The sequence below is a fragment of the Erythranthe guttata genome, chromosome 9 (genome assembly GCF_056151865.1).
Source record: "Erythranthe guttata isolate IM_541 chromosome 9, IM_541, whole genome shotgun sequence".
In the NCBI taxonomy this organism is placed as follows: domain Eukaryota; kingdom Viridiplantae; phylum Streptophyta; class Magnoliopsida; order Lamiales; family Phrymaceae; genus Erythranthe; species Erythranthe guttata.
This window is the reverse complement of record NC_142541.1, coordinates 13,911,044-13,924,447: the sequence shown is the minus strand read 5'-3', so window position 1 is coordinate 13,924,447 and position 13,404 is coordinate 13,911,044. Positions and strand designations below refer to the sequence as shown.

At 33.0% G+C, this 13,404-nt stretch overlaps 3 protein-coding genes across 3 annotated transcripts; 2 read left to right on the top strand and 1 right to left on the bottom strand.

Moving 5' to 3' along the window:
- Positions 1 to 263: 263 nt before the first annotated feature.
- On the bottom strand, positions 264 to 2,233 carry LOC105975577 (cytochrome C oxidase assembly factor). The gene is made up of 3 exons (XM_088822996.1): positions 2,101 to 2,233; positions 1,798 to 1,902; positions 264 to 564 (listed from the first exon to the last, which is right to left on the bottom strand). The coding sequence occupies exons 1-3, from the start codon at positions 2,167 to 2,169 to the stop codon at positions 523 to 525; spliced, it is 216 nt and encodes a 71-aa protein (XP_088679122.1). The 5' UTR covers positions 2,170 to 2,233; the 3' UTR covers positions 264 to 522.
- A 2,900-nt stretch (positions 2,234 to 5,133) lies between these two features.
- ACR11 (uridylyltransferase-like protein) lies at positions 5,134 to 8,446 on the top strand. The gene is made up of 10 exons (XM_013001055.2): positions 5,134 to 5,898; positions 6,538 to 6,595; positions 6,669 to 6,794; positions 6,912 to 7,006; positions 7,142 to 7,226; positions 7,340 to 7,399; positions 7,591 to 7,646; positions 7,781 to 7,886; positions 7,987 to 8,055; positions 8,150 to 8,446. The coding sequence occupies exons 1-10, from the start codon at positions 5,747 to 5,749 to the stop codon at positions 8,210 to 8,212; spliced, it is 870 nt and encodes a 289-aa protein (XP_012856509.1). The 5' UTR covers positions 5,134 to 5,746; the 3' UTR covers positions 8,213 to 8,446.
- A 3,175-nt stretch (positions 8,447 to 11,621) lies between these two features.
- Positions 11,622 to 12,952, top strand: LOC148768168 (F-box/RNI superfamily protein). The gene is made up of 2 exons (XM_088823557.1): positions 11,622 to 11,821; positions 12,559 to 12,952. Exons 1-2 carry the CDS (start codon positions 11,766 to 11,768, stop codon positions 12,809 to 12,811), a joined length of 309 nt encoding a protein of 102 aa, XP_088679683.1. The 5' UTR covers positions 11,622 to 11,765; the 3' UTR covers positions 12,812 to 12,952.
- Positions 12,953 to 13,404: the final 452 nt, after the last annotated feature.

Below are 13,404 nucleotides of genomic sequence, written 5' to 3'. Positions count from 1 at the left end.
TTTAAAAAAAAATTAAGATCTTTTTTTAAAAATTTACCAAACACTTTGGAAGAGCTTATAAGCTCTAAAACATCTTATAAGCTTCTTTTAACATCTTATAAGCTTAGCCAAACACCCTGTTAGAATTTATAAGTTTTAAAGTTATATCTAAAATATTTGAATAAATGGGTTCAAACTTATAAGCTGTAAGTAATGCCAATCTTGTAATAGATGAGTGCACATAAATATTAAATAAAACGATTAAATCTGACATAAAATACAAATAATCCAACAAAAAAATCTGAAATATTTCTTCTCAATGAAACTTACAGTAAAACTGAGACAGAAGCAGAAAAACTAGTGGTATGAATACTTCCAATTTAACTGCATAAAAACGAAACTGATATGCTTATAAATACTTATACCACTCCAACAAGCTCTACAACAAAAATTCTGAGTTTGCTATCTGTACAATTCGACAAAACAAAGACACGGGAAAAAAAATTTAAATTCGACGTTTTCGGTTATGTGAAACACCAACAGTTAGTAACCCTTGTTTCCACGAATTCGAGCTCTCATGTCAACCTGGAAAAGAAAAATGAATATTAATAAACTTAAAAAATAAATTAAAAAAAAAAAAAAAAAAAAGAATAAGCACATTTAACATTTATCTTCAAGGCAAAAAAAAAAGGTGATTATTTGAGTCGTATTGGATTACTGGATTCAGTCTTCCTCAAATTTAGAATTAGTCGTATTATTCGAGTGGACGAAAACGTTTAGTGGAGGGCTGAAAATGGCTGGTGGGTGGGTTAGTTCGGATTCACTTGCTTATAGCCATTCAGACACGTTGAATCCTATTAACAATTTTTATCCAGATGTAAAATCACAGAAAATCGTTAAAATCCATATAAATCACACATTTTAAAGCTTCATTGATTTTACTCCCAATCTTGGATGATTTTGCTTGGACTAGGATTTTACAAGCTAGAGGGTGGTAAAGTCGTAAAATCCGGGATTTAAATCGGGATATTAGGATATACCACCTACGCCCATTTGTTTCCATAAACATTCAAGAATCGAGGAAGACCTTCTAGAAAACAAGATGAGATGCATTTACTAAATAGAAGCAAAGCAAATATTAATATTCAACGAGAGTACACGTAATTTCGTCAGTAAAACTCACACAAATAACTGCCCGTCGGAATAAAAACACGGCAGCCAATGAGCTCAAGGAATACCATAAAACCATAGTCATGTTTCAAAGGACACAAAACGAACGATTTTCTATTGCACCAAATGTTAACGAAAAGAGGATAACTAGCTATCTGCCTCTCTCCCAGTTCCACGTCAAAACCCTAAACGCAACTCATTTCCCAAAAGATGCTTCCGTTCATATAGATTCAATGCGTATCGTATTAATTGCAAATAAGCTTACAAAATTACCAGATAATACCGATAATCAAGGGCACTAACATATCGAAAAAATTCATAGTAATTTGTTCACATCTCTCAAGTGTAGAACTTCTTCCCCCTTTTTAGTAGTAATTTCGAGGAAAACACATACACACACACAACACACACAGACACATAATAAGCTTACAAAATTACCGGATTATACTCATAATCAAGGGGAATAACATATCGAAAATTCATAATAATTTGTTCATAGCTTTCAAGTGTAGAACTTCTTCCCCTTTTTCGTAGTGATTTCGGGGAAAACACACACACACACACACACACACACACACACACACACACACACACACACACACACACACACACACACATAATAAGAAACTAGAGAGGAAAAAAACATGCCTGGCCTCTCTTGCAGTTGAAATAGGTTTCTCTAAGCCCAACACACTCGCTGGAAATGTGTGGGCTCTTCTCTTTCGCACATTCTCTATACGGCCGATTCTCTACCTACATCAATTCATAAAAAAAATCATGATTTAAATCACCCAATTCTACAATACAAAATTCCCCAGTTGCAAGATATAACCTAAATTCAAACGAATTCGGTTCGATTCTCGATTACACATTTCCAATTAGCCAATCTCATCTCACCAATTAAAAAAAAAATGAAATTAAAGAAGAGAAATCACAAAGGATTCGCTGTACTTTGACGCAATCGGATTCGCTGAGGCATTTGACGAGTTCCGTAGCCAGACCTTTGCACGACTTCGCCATTTTTCTAAAACCTCTGAAGAATTTGTTTCTCTCACTCTGTGTTTTTATTTGGGAGATTTAGTCTTTCAAATTTTCAATTATATTTGGTCCCCATATTTATAAAAAACATATTTGATTCTTTCTGTTTAAAAAATTCAATATTTTTAGTCATTTTTCGTCAATTTTCCGTTAGTACTAGCAAAATCAAGCGTGTGTAGTTTGTACACCACTCTGTTAATTGACGAACTAACGATAAATTGACGGAAATGACCAAAGCTGTAAAATTTTTGAAATATGAGGGAGTAAATATGTTTTTTGTAAAACATGAGGGGTCAATTATAAAATCAGTGCAAACTTGAGGGGTGAAAACTGTAATTTTCCCATTTTTATTTTACTTTGTTTCTTACTCTCTCCTATATTAGTTAATGGGCCTTTGACGATGAGTTTGGGCCTGAAAGTAGCTTTTTACAACGGGATTGGGCTTTTCGTAAATAATTTAAATCAAAATCCAACACTTACCAAAATTTAAATCAAAATTAATTATTTTTCAATGAGGATACCAACATTTCAAATATATTTTTATATATACAAGTATGTAATAACTAATATCGAACATACGCGTACAATTTTCTTTTTAAATCAAGATGTCTAAACTCCATCTAAGTAACTATGGAGGCAACAAGCTTCCCATGCTTTGTCTACTCGAAAAATCATAATTTATACACTTGCAGTGAAAATTTCTGATGTAATTACAACCTATACGCATTTACAAAGGACTTTCGTAGTTAAAGAGATATGTAACATGTATGCTGACTACATGTATAAATATTCCAATCTACAATCTTCATAAGTTACTGTTGTATCATGCCCGTGGGGCTGTAGATGTAAGGATGCGATAAATGTCGTTTCAACGTTAATAATACCGCTTAAACTTCAAATATAATTTTGACCATTTATAAGGTTTAATTCTGCAAAATTCAATCACAAAATTAGTATTTTTTTGAATTAGTCTTCTAATATAACTAGAATCATCAATATTGGATGTCAATTGAGAAAGATATATGCATGAATTAATGAACACTATCCATAATTTTGATAGTTATATAAAATTCAAAATATAGCTCATTCATGCATAACTTTGTCATCAACATTCAGTTTAACTGATTCAAGTTGCATTAGAGAGCTAATTCAAAATGACTACAATTTCCAAGTCTTCAGTTTTCCCAAAATCAGAGTAAAACATAGTCAAAATCATATTCTAGATTAAAATGATATTAGTAAAATTAAAACGACATAATATTTCAGATGTAAAATACTAATCTTACTTATAGAATATGGTGATGAGTTTGAATCGTTTGATCATCCGTATTTTTATTTTGTAATAGAGTGTACATTAATGCAATAAATAAGTCAATGACAACTTAGATTTGTTAATACTAATTTGAAAATCATATTATCAATAATAGAATGAATGACAAGAGCTAATAGTGAAAACTAAATTTATACCATTATACCATGTGCTAATAGATTTTACATAACGTCGGTGCAATATTTAAATCTCAAAATCAACATCAAATTGTAATAAAAACAAAATTTGAATAATTTGGACAATTATTCTTTGTTTAATTATTATTATATGATGACAGGGTTTTAGGAACCACTAACAATTCAACAAAATAAAGAATTACATATTATATATTAGAAAGTTAATTACACACGTGAAACACTAATAATGCACTTCCCTAGTTGGTGACCAGAAATTATTTTCAAACAATTATATTGCAAACTTTTATTAATCACTAACGTCACTATCATTATTTTATTAAATATTACAATTTTCATAACTCAAGTTTACACTGATTTCGCATTTGTTCCTCCATGTTCACAAAAAACACATTTGGTCCCTCATGTGTCAATAATTAAACACTTTTGGTTATTTTCGTTAATCTAGCGTTACTCCGTCAGTTAAGGCAGTGATGGGCAAATGCTTCATTCCGTTATGTACTAACAAAAAATTGACGAAAATGACTAAAAATGTTGAATTTTTGAAACATGAGGGACCAAATGTATTTCTTATGAACATGGGGGACCAAATATGAAACCGGTGCAAATATTAGGGACCAAAACTCTATTTTTCCCCGTTTATTACCAATAAAAAGGAGACGCGAATATAGTAAAGGCTGCGGCTATATGCAATACTCATTCCACTTGTGCAAGACCAAATTAAAGAAAGATTCCAAAAGATTCTATTTTATTAAGATGGAATGACAAATATGCCCATAAATTAAATTGGCTTTTTTTTCACATGTAAGACCAAATACAAATAATGAGAAAAAACAAAAATCGACACCAAGGTGTCGAAAAACTATGCTACAAATCGACACTTAAGCGTCGAATTTCATAGGTAAAAATCGACATTGACATGTCGAATTTGTAGCACAAATTCAAATGTCGAATTTTATACCTAAAAATCGACATCTAAATGTCGAATTTTATACCTCAAATTCGACATCTAAATGTCGATTTTTACCTGTAAAATTCGACCTGTACATGTCGAATTCGTTTGCGCGGGATTTTTTTTTGAAAAATCGATATTCTAGCTAAAAAAAACCCATAAATGCATACATTATTGGGTTCTTCCATCGTAGAATCTTCTATTTTGATGTCTTCTGACTCCATACTTGCCATCTTTGTAAGATTTGTTGAGTTTTGATGATTTTGAATTTCTAGGTTTTGTGGGTTAATGAAGGAGGAAGGAGAAAGGTCTTGTGAGTTTTGGAAGATGGAGAAGATGATAGTTGGTCTTGTGGTTTTGTGGTCTTGTGATAGGGTTTTTTGTATTTTTGAATTTTTGGTCTTGCATATTTGGAATTTTTTATTTTTTTAATAAATAAGGGTATTATAGTATTTATACATTGAAAATTTTAATTTGGTCTTGCACAAGTGGAATTAGTCTTGCATATAGCCGCAGCCTATAGTAAAACCATTGGAGCCGTTGGATATTCAGACAGCCCTGTAAACAGCTCCATCACTCACTCTCTCTCCTCTCTTTCTCTCTCTAGATTTACATATACTTTCCCCAACTGCAATTTGCAAAGACTAAAGATTTCTTTTTTTTTTTTTTTTTTTTTTTCTGCTCAAATGGATAGATTTATTTTCTGAGGCCAAGCTTTTAAGCAGAAACAACAAAGAAAGAGAGAAAGCAAACAGGCCCATAAATTCTTTATCTTTTTGTGAGAGAGAGAGAGAGAATAAAATTAAATATTTGGGAGTTAGTTTTTTTTTTTTTTTTTCTTTTTCCTTTTTTTCTGATGAGTAATGGCGGAAACTACTAAAAGAAGTAAATTTTACCACAACCCCAACTAAAAAACACAGCAGCAGCTTATAATTTTTCTGGAATCTAGCCCCCACAATATCTGCTTTTCCCCTATATCCCACCACCTCTTCTCTTCATTTTTTTCTCCCATTCTTGTTCACCTTCCTCTTTAATCACAAATTCCCTTTGATCAAGATTGAATCTTTTTTTCTGGGTTTTTTTAAAGTTTTAATCTTTTTTAATTTTTTTTGTTAATATTGGATTTTTGAAGAGAAAAAAAAAATGGCTGTGTCAATGGCTTTCTGTGGGAGTAATTTTGGGATGTATAGCAACTTGAAAGCAATTGAGAAGCAGCCCAATTTGAGGGCTGCTCCTTTGCTTTGCTCTTTTGGCTTGGATCCGGTTCACCTTTCATGCATTGTTTCCAAGAAGAGGTATAAATTCATTTGCCCTTTTCATTATGTTTGTATGTATATGTGTATGTATCTATAAATGTGTGGATGGTTTTTCCTTTTTTTTTTTTTGTTTTTTTTCATTTTGTGTGTGTATGGGCAATTTTTGGTTCTTGATGTTGTTTATCTTCTTATGTAAAGTTGTGCAATTAGATTCAAGATTTCATTCGGTGTCGCGCCTCTTTAGTTCGATGTACTTGGTCCGATTATGTTCGAGTTATTGGGTTTAATTAGCTGAAAGTTCAGTTCGAAAAAACGAATCTGAATGAGGTGGCGAAGTAACTAGGACCCTCCTCGTTTAAAGACATGTTTTTTTTTTGAAGATCTTGCTCAAGATTTTGAATTGTTAATTAGCTAATGTTACTTATTGCCGATTGATTTAAGTGTGATGCACATTAATTGAAAAATTCTGTTTTAGAAATCTCTCCGATAATCGTGGATGGTCGATTGTGCTGTTTTGCGGCTTATCCAAATCCCGATGTTAGATTTTGCTAATAATTCATTGGACCGTTATATATGCACACTTTGCTTGAGTTTTTGTTTTTACTTGTACGCCAATTGTTAATTGGGGCGTGCATTCGACTCGTCTGTCGTTTTATGTTGCAACTTTTTATGTGTCAGCTTATCATCTTCGACGAGTATATTTATACCAAAAGCATCATCGGCTACTGCTGTGGAGGTATCGAATATCAACTAAAATGAATTTGTCGCTTGTACATTCGATAAAGTTAAAATCTTTATTGTTGAAACAGGACGGAAGCTCGAATGAAACCGACGTCATTCCCACACCAAGTGTCACAATAGATCAAGATTCCGATCCAGATGCCACTATTGTCGAAATCACCTTTGGTGATCGCCTTGGAGCTCTACTCGATACAGTACGACACAAATCTTTTTTCGAGTTTTAAATATTAAATATTTTATTTTAGTATTCGAATAATATTGCTAATTTGCATAATATATATGCCGTGACCATTTATTGATACGCGTGTCAGATGAATGCTCTGAAAAATCTCGGACTAAACGTTGTCAAGGCGAATGTGTATCTCGATTCTTCTGGCAAGCACAACAAGTTTGTGATCACTAGAGCGTAAGTTCTTCGTTAATATCATACCTTTTAATTTCATTTTTTCGTCGTACTAATTTTGGCCTTTTTTTTATGTTATATAATTTGTTTTATTTCCAAATTAATTCTATAACTATTTTATTTTATTTTACGCTTCAGTTCAACGGGGAGGAAAATTGACGACCCGGAATTGCTTGAGGCGATCCGTTTGACTATTATCAATAATATGCTCGAGTATCATCCGGTATATTCCTTGGATTTTAACTTCTTGGGCACGTGGAATTTCTGATACACGATATTCTTTTAGTGATTTTATTTTTATTTGGATCTTAAAAATTGCCGAGTTAAATTTTTCAGGAGTCGAGTGCTCAGTTAGCAATGGGAGCTGCGTTCGGAATGATACCACCACCTGAAAATGTATTGAACCCTTTCGATCCCTTATCCTACCTAAAAATCGAACATATATATGTAATATCTTATTAATCTACCCTTATCCTACCCTTTCGATCCCTTATCCTACCCTTTCGTTACGCTCGTGTGTGTGTGTGTGTGTGTGTGTGTGTGTGTTTGTATAGTGACATTTAACCACACACATTTAATGTGTGCAGGTTGATGTTGATATAGCGACACATATCCATGTCTACGATGATGGTCCTGAGCAAAGGTAATTAAAAAGCACATGATTAAAAACATTTATCATTTATTATTTATTTTAATTATAAATTAAATAAATAAATAAAAAAAGCTATGGATATTTTTTGCGGGGGAGTGTGAAATGTAATTCTCCATTATTTGCAGCTTGCTCGTTGTAGAGACAGCGGATCGTCCAGGTTTACTGGTGGATCTTGTCAAGATCATAACCGAAATAAATATTGCTGTTAAATCTGGAGAGTTTGACACCGAGGTAAAAATGAAAGAAATTCCGTTTCTTGTAATAAAAGCTGGTTATTTTTTATAACACGAAGCGTGTAAATGTTACTTGTTTTGTTTTTTTTCGATTCCAGGGATTGTTGGCAAAGGCAAAATTTCATGTGAACTACAAAAATAAGGCAATCATTAAGCCTCTTCAGCAGGTACGCAACGCTACTTCATTATTGAAGAAATCTTAATTAGCATGATCTTGGCTCGATTATCGTTTAATTTAAATTTAATTAAAAAATTTGACAGGTTCTTGCGAATAGTCTTCGATACTTCTTGAGGAGACCGAGCACAGAGGAAGGGAGTTTTTGATACATTTTGAGGAGGGAGATGTCTTAATAAAACCAGTTTAACGAATATGCTTTTTCTTGTAGCATTTTTCATTCGACAAAAAAAGAAAGCGTAAAAAAATATATATATGTCAAGAATTACTGTTTTTCGAAGTATTACTTGTTTATTTCGGCATTATATATGAATGTAAATGATATCTTTTAAAACGGAGGATATTAATTATTCGCAGATTAAGTGTCGTTTTTTCGTCGAAAATGGGGATTTAATCATTTTAATCTAAACAATGGTGGAAAATTTTCTGAAAAAATTAATATTTGGGAAAATTACAGTTTTCTTTCCTCGAGTTTGCATCGACTTCACCTTGGTCCCTCATGTTCATAAAAAATATATTTGATCCCTCATATTTCAATAATTTTACGCTTTGGTCCTTTATGTTAAATTATCATTATCGGTCGGTTAAAGCATTTACTGGCACATGCTTGATTCGATAAGCACTGACGGAAAATTGACGGAAATGATTAAAAGTGTTGAATTTTTTAAATGTGAGGGACCAAATATGTTTTTTTGTGAACATGTGGGACCAAATGTGAAGTCAGTGCAAACTTTAGGGATAAAAACTGTATTTTTCCATTAATATTTTATATAAAGTTTATTATATACAAATTGAAAAAAAAATACACTTTTCGTCCATTAAGTTTAACTGGATTTCACATTCTATCTTCGTTAACAAAAAAAGTAGATTTTGTCGCTCTATATTTAAAAAAAATCAACATTTTTCGTCGTTTCCATCAATTTTTCTTTAATACTAACATAATCAAGCGTGTGCCATCACTCTCTTAACTGACGGAGAAACGCCGATAACAAAAAAACTGTAACCTCTTTTTGTTCGTTGATGATAGTTTGTAATTTTGTGTTTCATTGGATGTAACACACCACCACAATCACACTCATGAAAGTGAGCGAGCGTGTGTAAAATACATATGAATCTATAAAATATATTATAAATCGAGTGAAGTTCATTCGGCGCGCGCGTATGGCGTACACGTAACAAACTTGTGTTAAACACATGCATGATTGAACTAGAAAGAACAGCGCGTGGCTAATAAATCCTCATCTACACAACTGTATACATACTAATTATACATACATATATACTCATGCATGGATCATTAGAAAAGCTACTGATCCTTGAACATTATATTTAAGGGTTTTACAATTTAATTTAATTTAATTTTTATTTTATTTTATTGACAATATTTTCTGTCAATATTATTACAGCAAATATGATGATGTCTGAAAAAAAGAAAAAAAAAATGAGAGTGGGATGACAATTGACAAGAGATGGATAAGGAAGTTGTTATGGAGATTTATAGTCCACTGGCTGTTGGTGCCAAAGGGATAAGGTGCTGCTTTTTTATCCCATCATCAAACCATTGAAGTGGCAGAGAATCAATATTTTCTATCGGTAAATTACGGTCACCTCTCGAGATAAAATTAAATTACAGAAAAAAAAAAAAGATTTGTTTGAATAATTACAACCACTCATCTCAATTATGAATCTTTTTTTACGTCCAATCTTGTGATGTTAAATTCAACAGAATTTTTTCTGGATTATGTGGAATGTTCTTTAGTTTGTATTTGTTTTGTGCAAAAATGCAGTTTCTGATGCACCACAATCTGATATTTACAAGCCAAGAGACAAATCTTATGATCATCTTGTTTCAAAATGTGAAGCTGGAATAGGGTTAAACAATTTACAAATTGGAGAATATTTCACATGATCTAGAAGATTCCACTATATTTGACACCGCAATGATGAATGTGTAAGAAGATGGGTAAATTACAACCACCCCCTGAGGTATGGTCAAATTACGAAAATCCTCCTCCAATTTGGGTAATTACAACCACCTAGACATGGCCACGGGCCGGGTCGGGTCCGGGTCCGGGTCCTACTTTTTTGGGACCCGAAACCGACCCGCGTGGAGGCGGGTCCGGGTCCGGGTCGGGTCCACTCGGGTCCTCCGGGTCCGGGCCGGGTCCGGGTCCAAAATCGGTTCTTGAATTAATTTTTTTTTTAATTTAATTTTATTCTTTTCGGGTCGGGTCCGGTTCAGGTTCGGGTGGACCCGAGTTTCTAGCCGGGTCCATGGTCAACGGGGCGGGGCAGTCGCCGGGTCGGGTCCGGGGCGGGTCCGGGTCAGACCCGACCCGTGGCCATGTCTACAACCACCCCTCAACTATAAATCTTCTTACACGTCCACCCTTGCGGTTTTAAATTTAGTATAATCTTCTAAATTATATGAAATATTCTCAATTTTGTACCCGTTTCATCCCATTCGAGCTCCACATTTTGAAGCAAGACGATTATAAGATTGTGTTTTTTGTCTTGTATATATCAAATTGTGGTGTATCAGAAACTGCGTTGTTGCACAAAACGAGTACAAATTGGAGAACATTTCACGAAATCTAGAAGATTATGTTGAATTTGACACCATAAGGATGTAGATGTAAGAAGATTAATAGTTGAGGTGGGTACATCTAATTATCCAAACACGAGGGGTTTTTTCGTAATTTGACCATACCACAGGGAGGTGGTTGTAATTTATCCGTAAGAAGATTCATAGTTGAGGGATAGTTGTAATTATCAACACATGAGGGATTTTTTTTTATAATTTGACCTTACCTTAGGGGAAAAAAATGTTAGACGATGCATAGCTAAAGAGGGTAAATGTATAATTACTCAAATAAGATGGTTCAATTTCTTTTGGCGTTCGTAATTTTTTCCCAAAAATATATGAACTAAAATACAATTTAGAATGAGAATATATAATTATGAACGGGGAAATACATTTTCAGTCCCTCAAGTTTTTATTTATTTCATATTTGGTCTTCCATGTTTACAAAAAATGCATTTGAACCCTCATGTTTCAAAAATTCAACAATTTCAGTCATTTCCTTCAATGTTTCGTTAGTACTAACAAAATCAAGCGTGTGCCCGCCATTGTCTTAACTGACGGGCTAACGGTAAATTGACGAAGATGATTTTTTTTTCTTTAATTACGGAAACTTTAGGGACCAAATATGGAATTAGTATAAAATTAAGGGGCGAAAATTGTAATTTTGCCATACTAAACGGTTGATTTACCTAAATTTGACTTCGGCCCAATGTAGCCCACAAAAGTTAACCCCATTGAATGCAAAACTGGGGAAGCCCGCCCATAAATAAAGCCCATACCTTCATTTTATCTTCTAATTATTTTGATAAAAATAAATAAAATAAAATATTTGTATTTCACCACACCCTTTTCCCAACAGCATGGAACTGAAATATTCATTTTTAAACTAACATCCAAAAAAATTAAAAATAAAGTAACTAAAAAACAAGCACAGCCCATTCTCTGATCCAAGCATGATGAACACCTTTAATTTAATTTAATTTATTTTTATTGGGGAGATAATAAATTGTCCCTTTGTGCAATTTTTTTCACTATAAATTTGTGCAATATTTTTAGGCATAACATATGATTGGTTGTTTCTTGGAAGAAATTATTTAGGTAAAGAGATAAGAGAAAAAATGGCTTCTGCAACAGCTGGTAGAGGGGCACAAACCATGAATTCTATGTATTTCAAGTAAGTTTTCGACTTATTACGCGATCTCGTTTTGTAGATGCGACACTCAATGAAATAAACCAGGGTAACATATCGCGTATTGAATAAATACATGTGTACGGTATGATTAAACCCCGATGAAGTTTGTTTGATACATCATAGAGTAAACGTATACGCGGTATATATAACCTGCACTACATGTAAATAATCGAGACGGTGACTTGTGACAACGATGAAAGATATAAAATATGATGGGTTTTTTTTTAGTTTATCTTGAATTTTTTTTTATAAATATTATTTTACTATTTATTTCCTTCTTGTAATAAAGTTATGTACGAAATCTTGGATTTCGGGGATGGTGATTTTTTATTTTATAAATTAGTTATATAAATTAAATAATATTGTTAGAATATACCGGTGAAGTCTAACGATGATTTATACTATATATACGATATTGTCAAATTTATTCAAATTTATTCATATTTATTCTTATTATGTGTGAATCTATACTACAATATTAATTGGTTAAATTCATATTTTTTTAATGGCTTTAATTGACCTATGTAACCGAACTCAAAGGGGATAAAACAGGCTATTTCACTAAGCATAGCATAATTAAATTGGACCATATGAGGAAGTATCCTTCTTTGGCTGAAAAATAAGGTTACAAATTTGGGTAACAATTTAACAAACTATTATTATTTAAATTTCCAATTTACCCCATTTTAATTTTGTTAATTTGTCAATTAAATCCATAGGCCAATGCTGAGGAAGGCCTATCACAAGAAAAGTGGGTCCCCCGATATGGTGAGCGACACGGTGAAATTGAACGGGGAGGAAGTGAAGCAGAAAGCCACCGTTTCCGTCACCGGCGCCAGAAACGGAGACGGTAGTTGGTGGGTCCGGGACGATCGGACCGGAATATATTTCCCGAAGGGACAAGAGAAGGTCATAGAAGATGTTCCTCAAGGGGCAGGGAAAGATTTTGGAGCAGTTAATTGGTTTGATTAACCTTAATTACTACCACTAATAATGGCTTTCTTATTTGTTAATTTCAAGTGTATTATGTACATTGGGTAATTGGTTTGATTGAACTTAATTGCTACCACTAATGGTTTCTTATTTGTTAATTTCAAGTGTATTATCTTTCCGGTTAAAAGTACAGGTTAAAAGTACAGTAGAACCTCAATGAACTAATAATATCGCCTAAGTAATAATTATTTCGAGTCCCGATTCGGTAAAAATGCATTAGATTGTTAATTCGATAATGTAATATTTTGCTAAATTAATAGAATTTTGATAGTCTCGACTGTATTAATTTATAAAAGTTTAACTGTGTGTATATAATATATAATGAATGTGATGTAGTCCATATTGGGTAAATTGGTGAGAAGACATGAAACGACGTCGTTTTACATGAAAAGTGGAAGGAAGAAAAAGAAAAGGCGAAAATGGAGAGTGCAATCGGACAACATTGCCACTTACACACACACACATACTTGGTGTACTTCATTCGGTGTAGTCTAGAACGTACCATTTTTCGACTACTTTTGGGAAGGAAAAAAAACAGAATTTACTATATATTATAATCAAATCGAAAATTG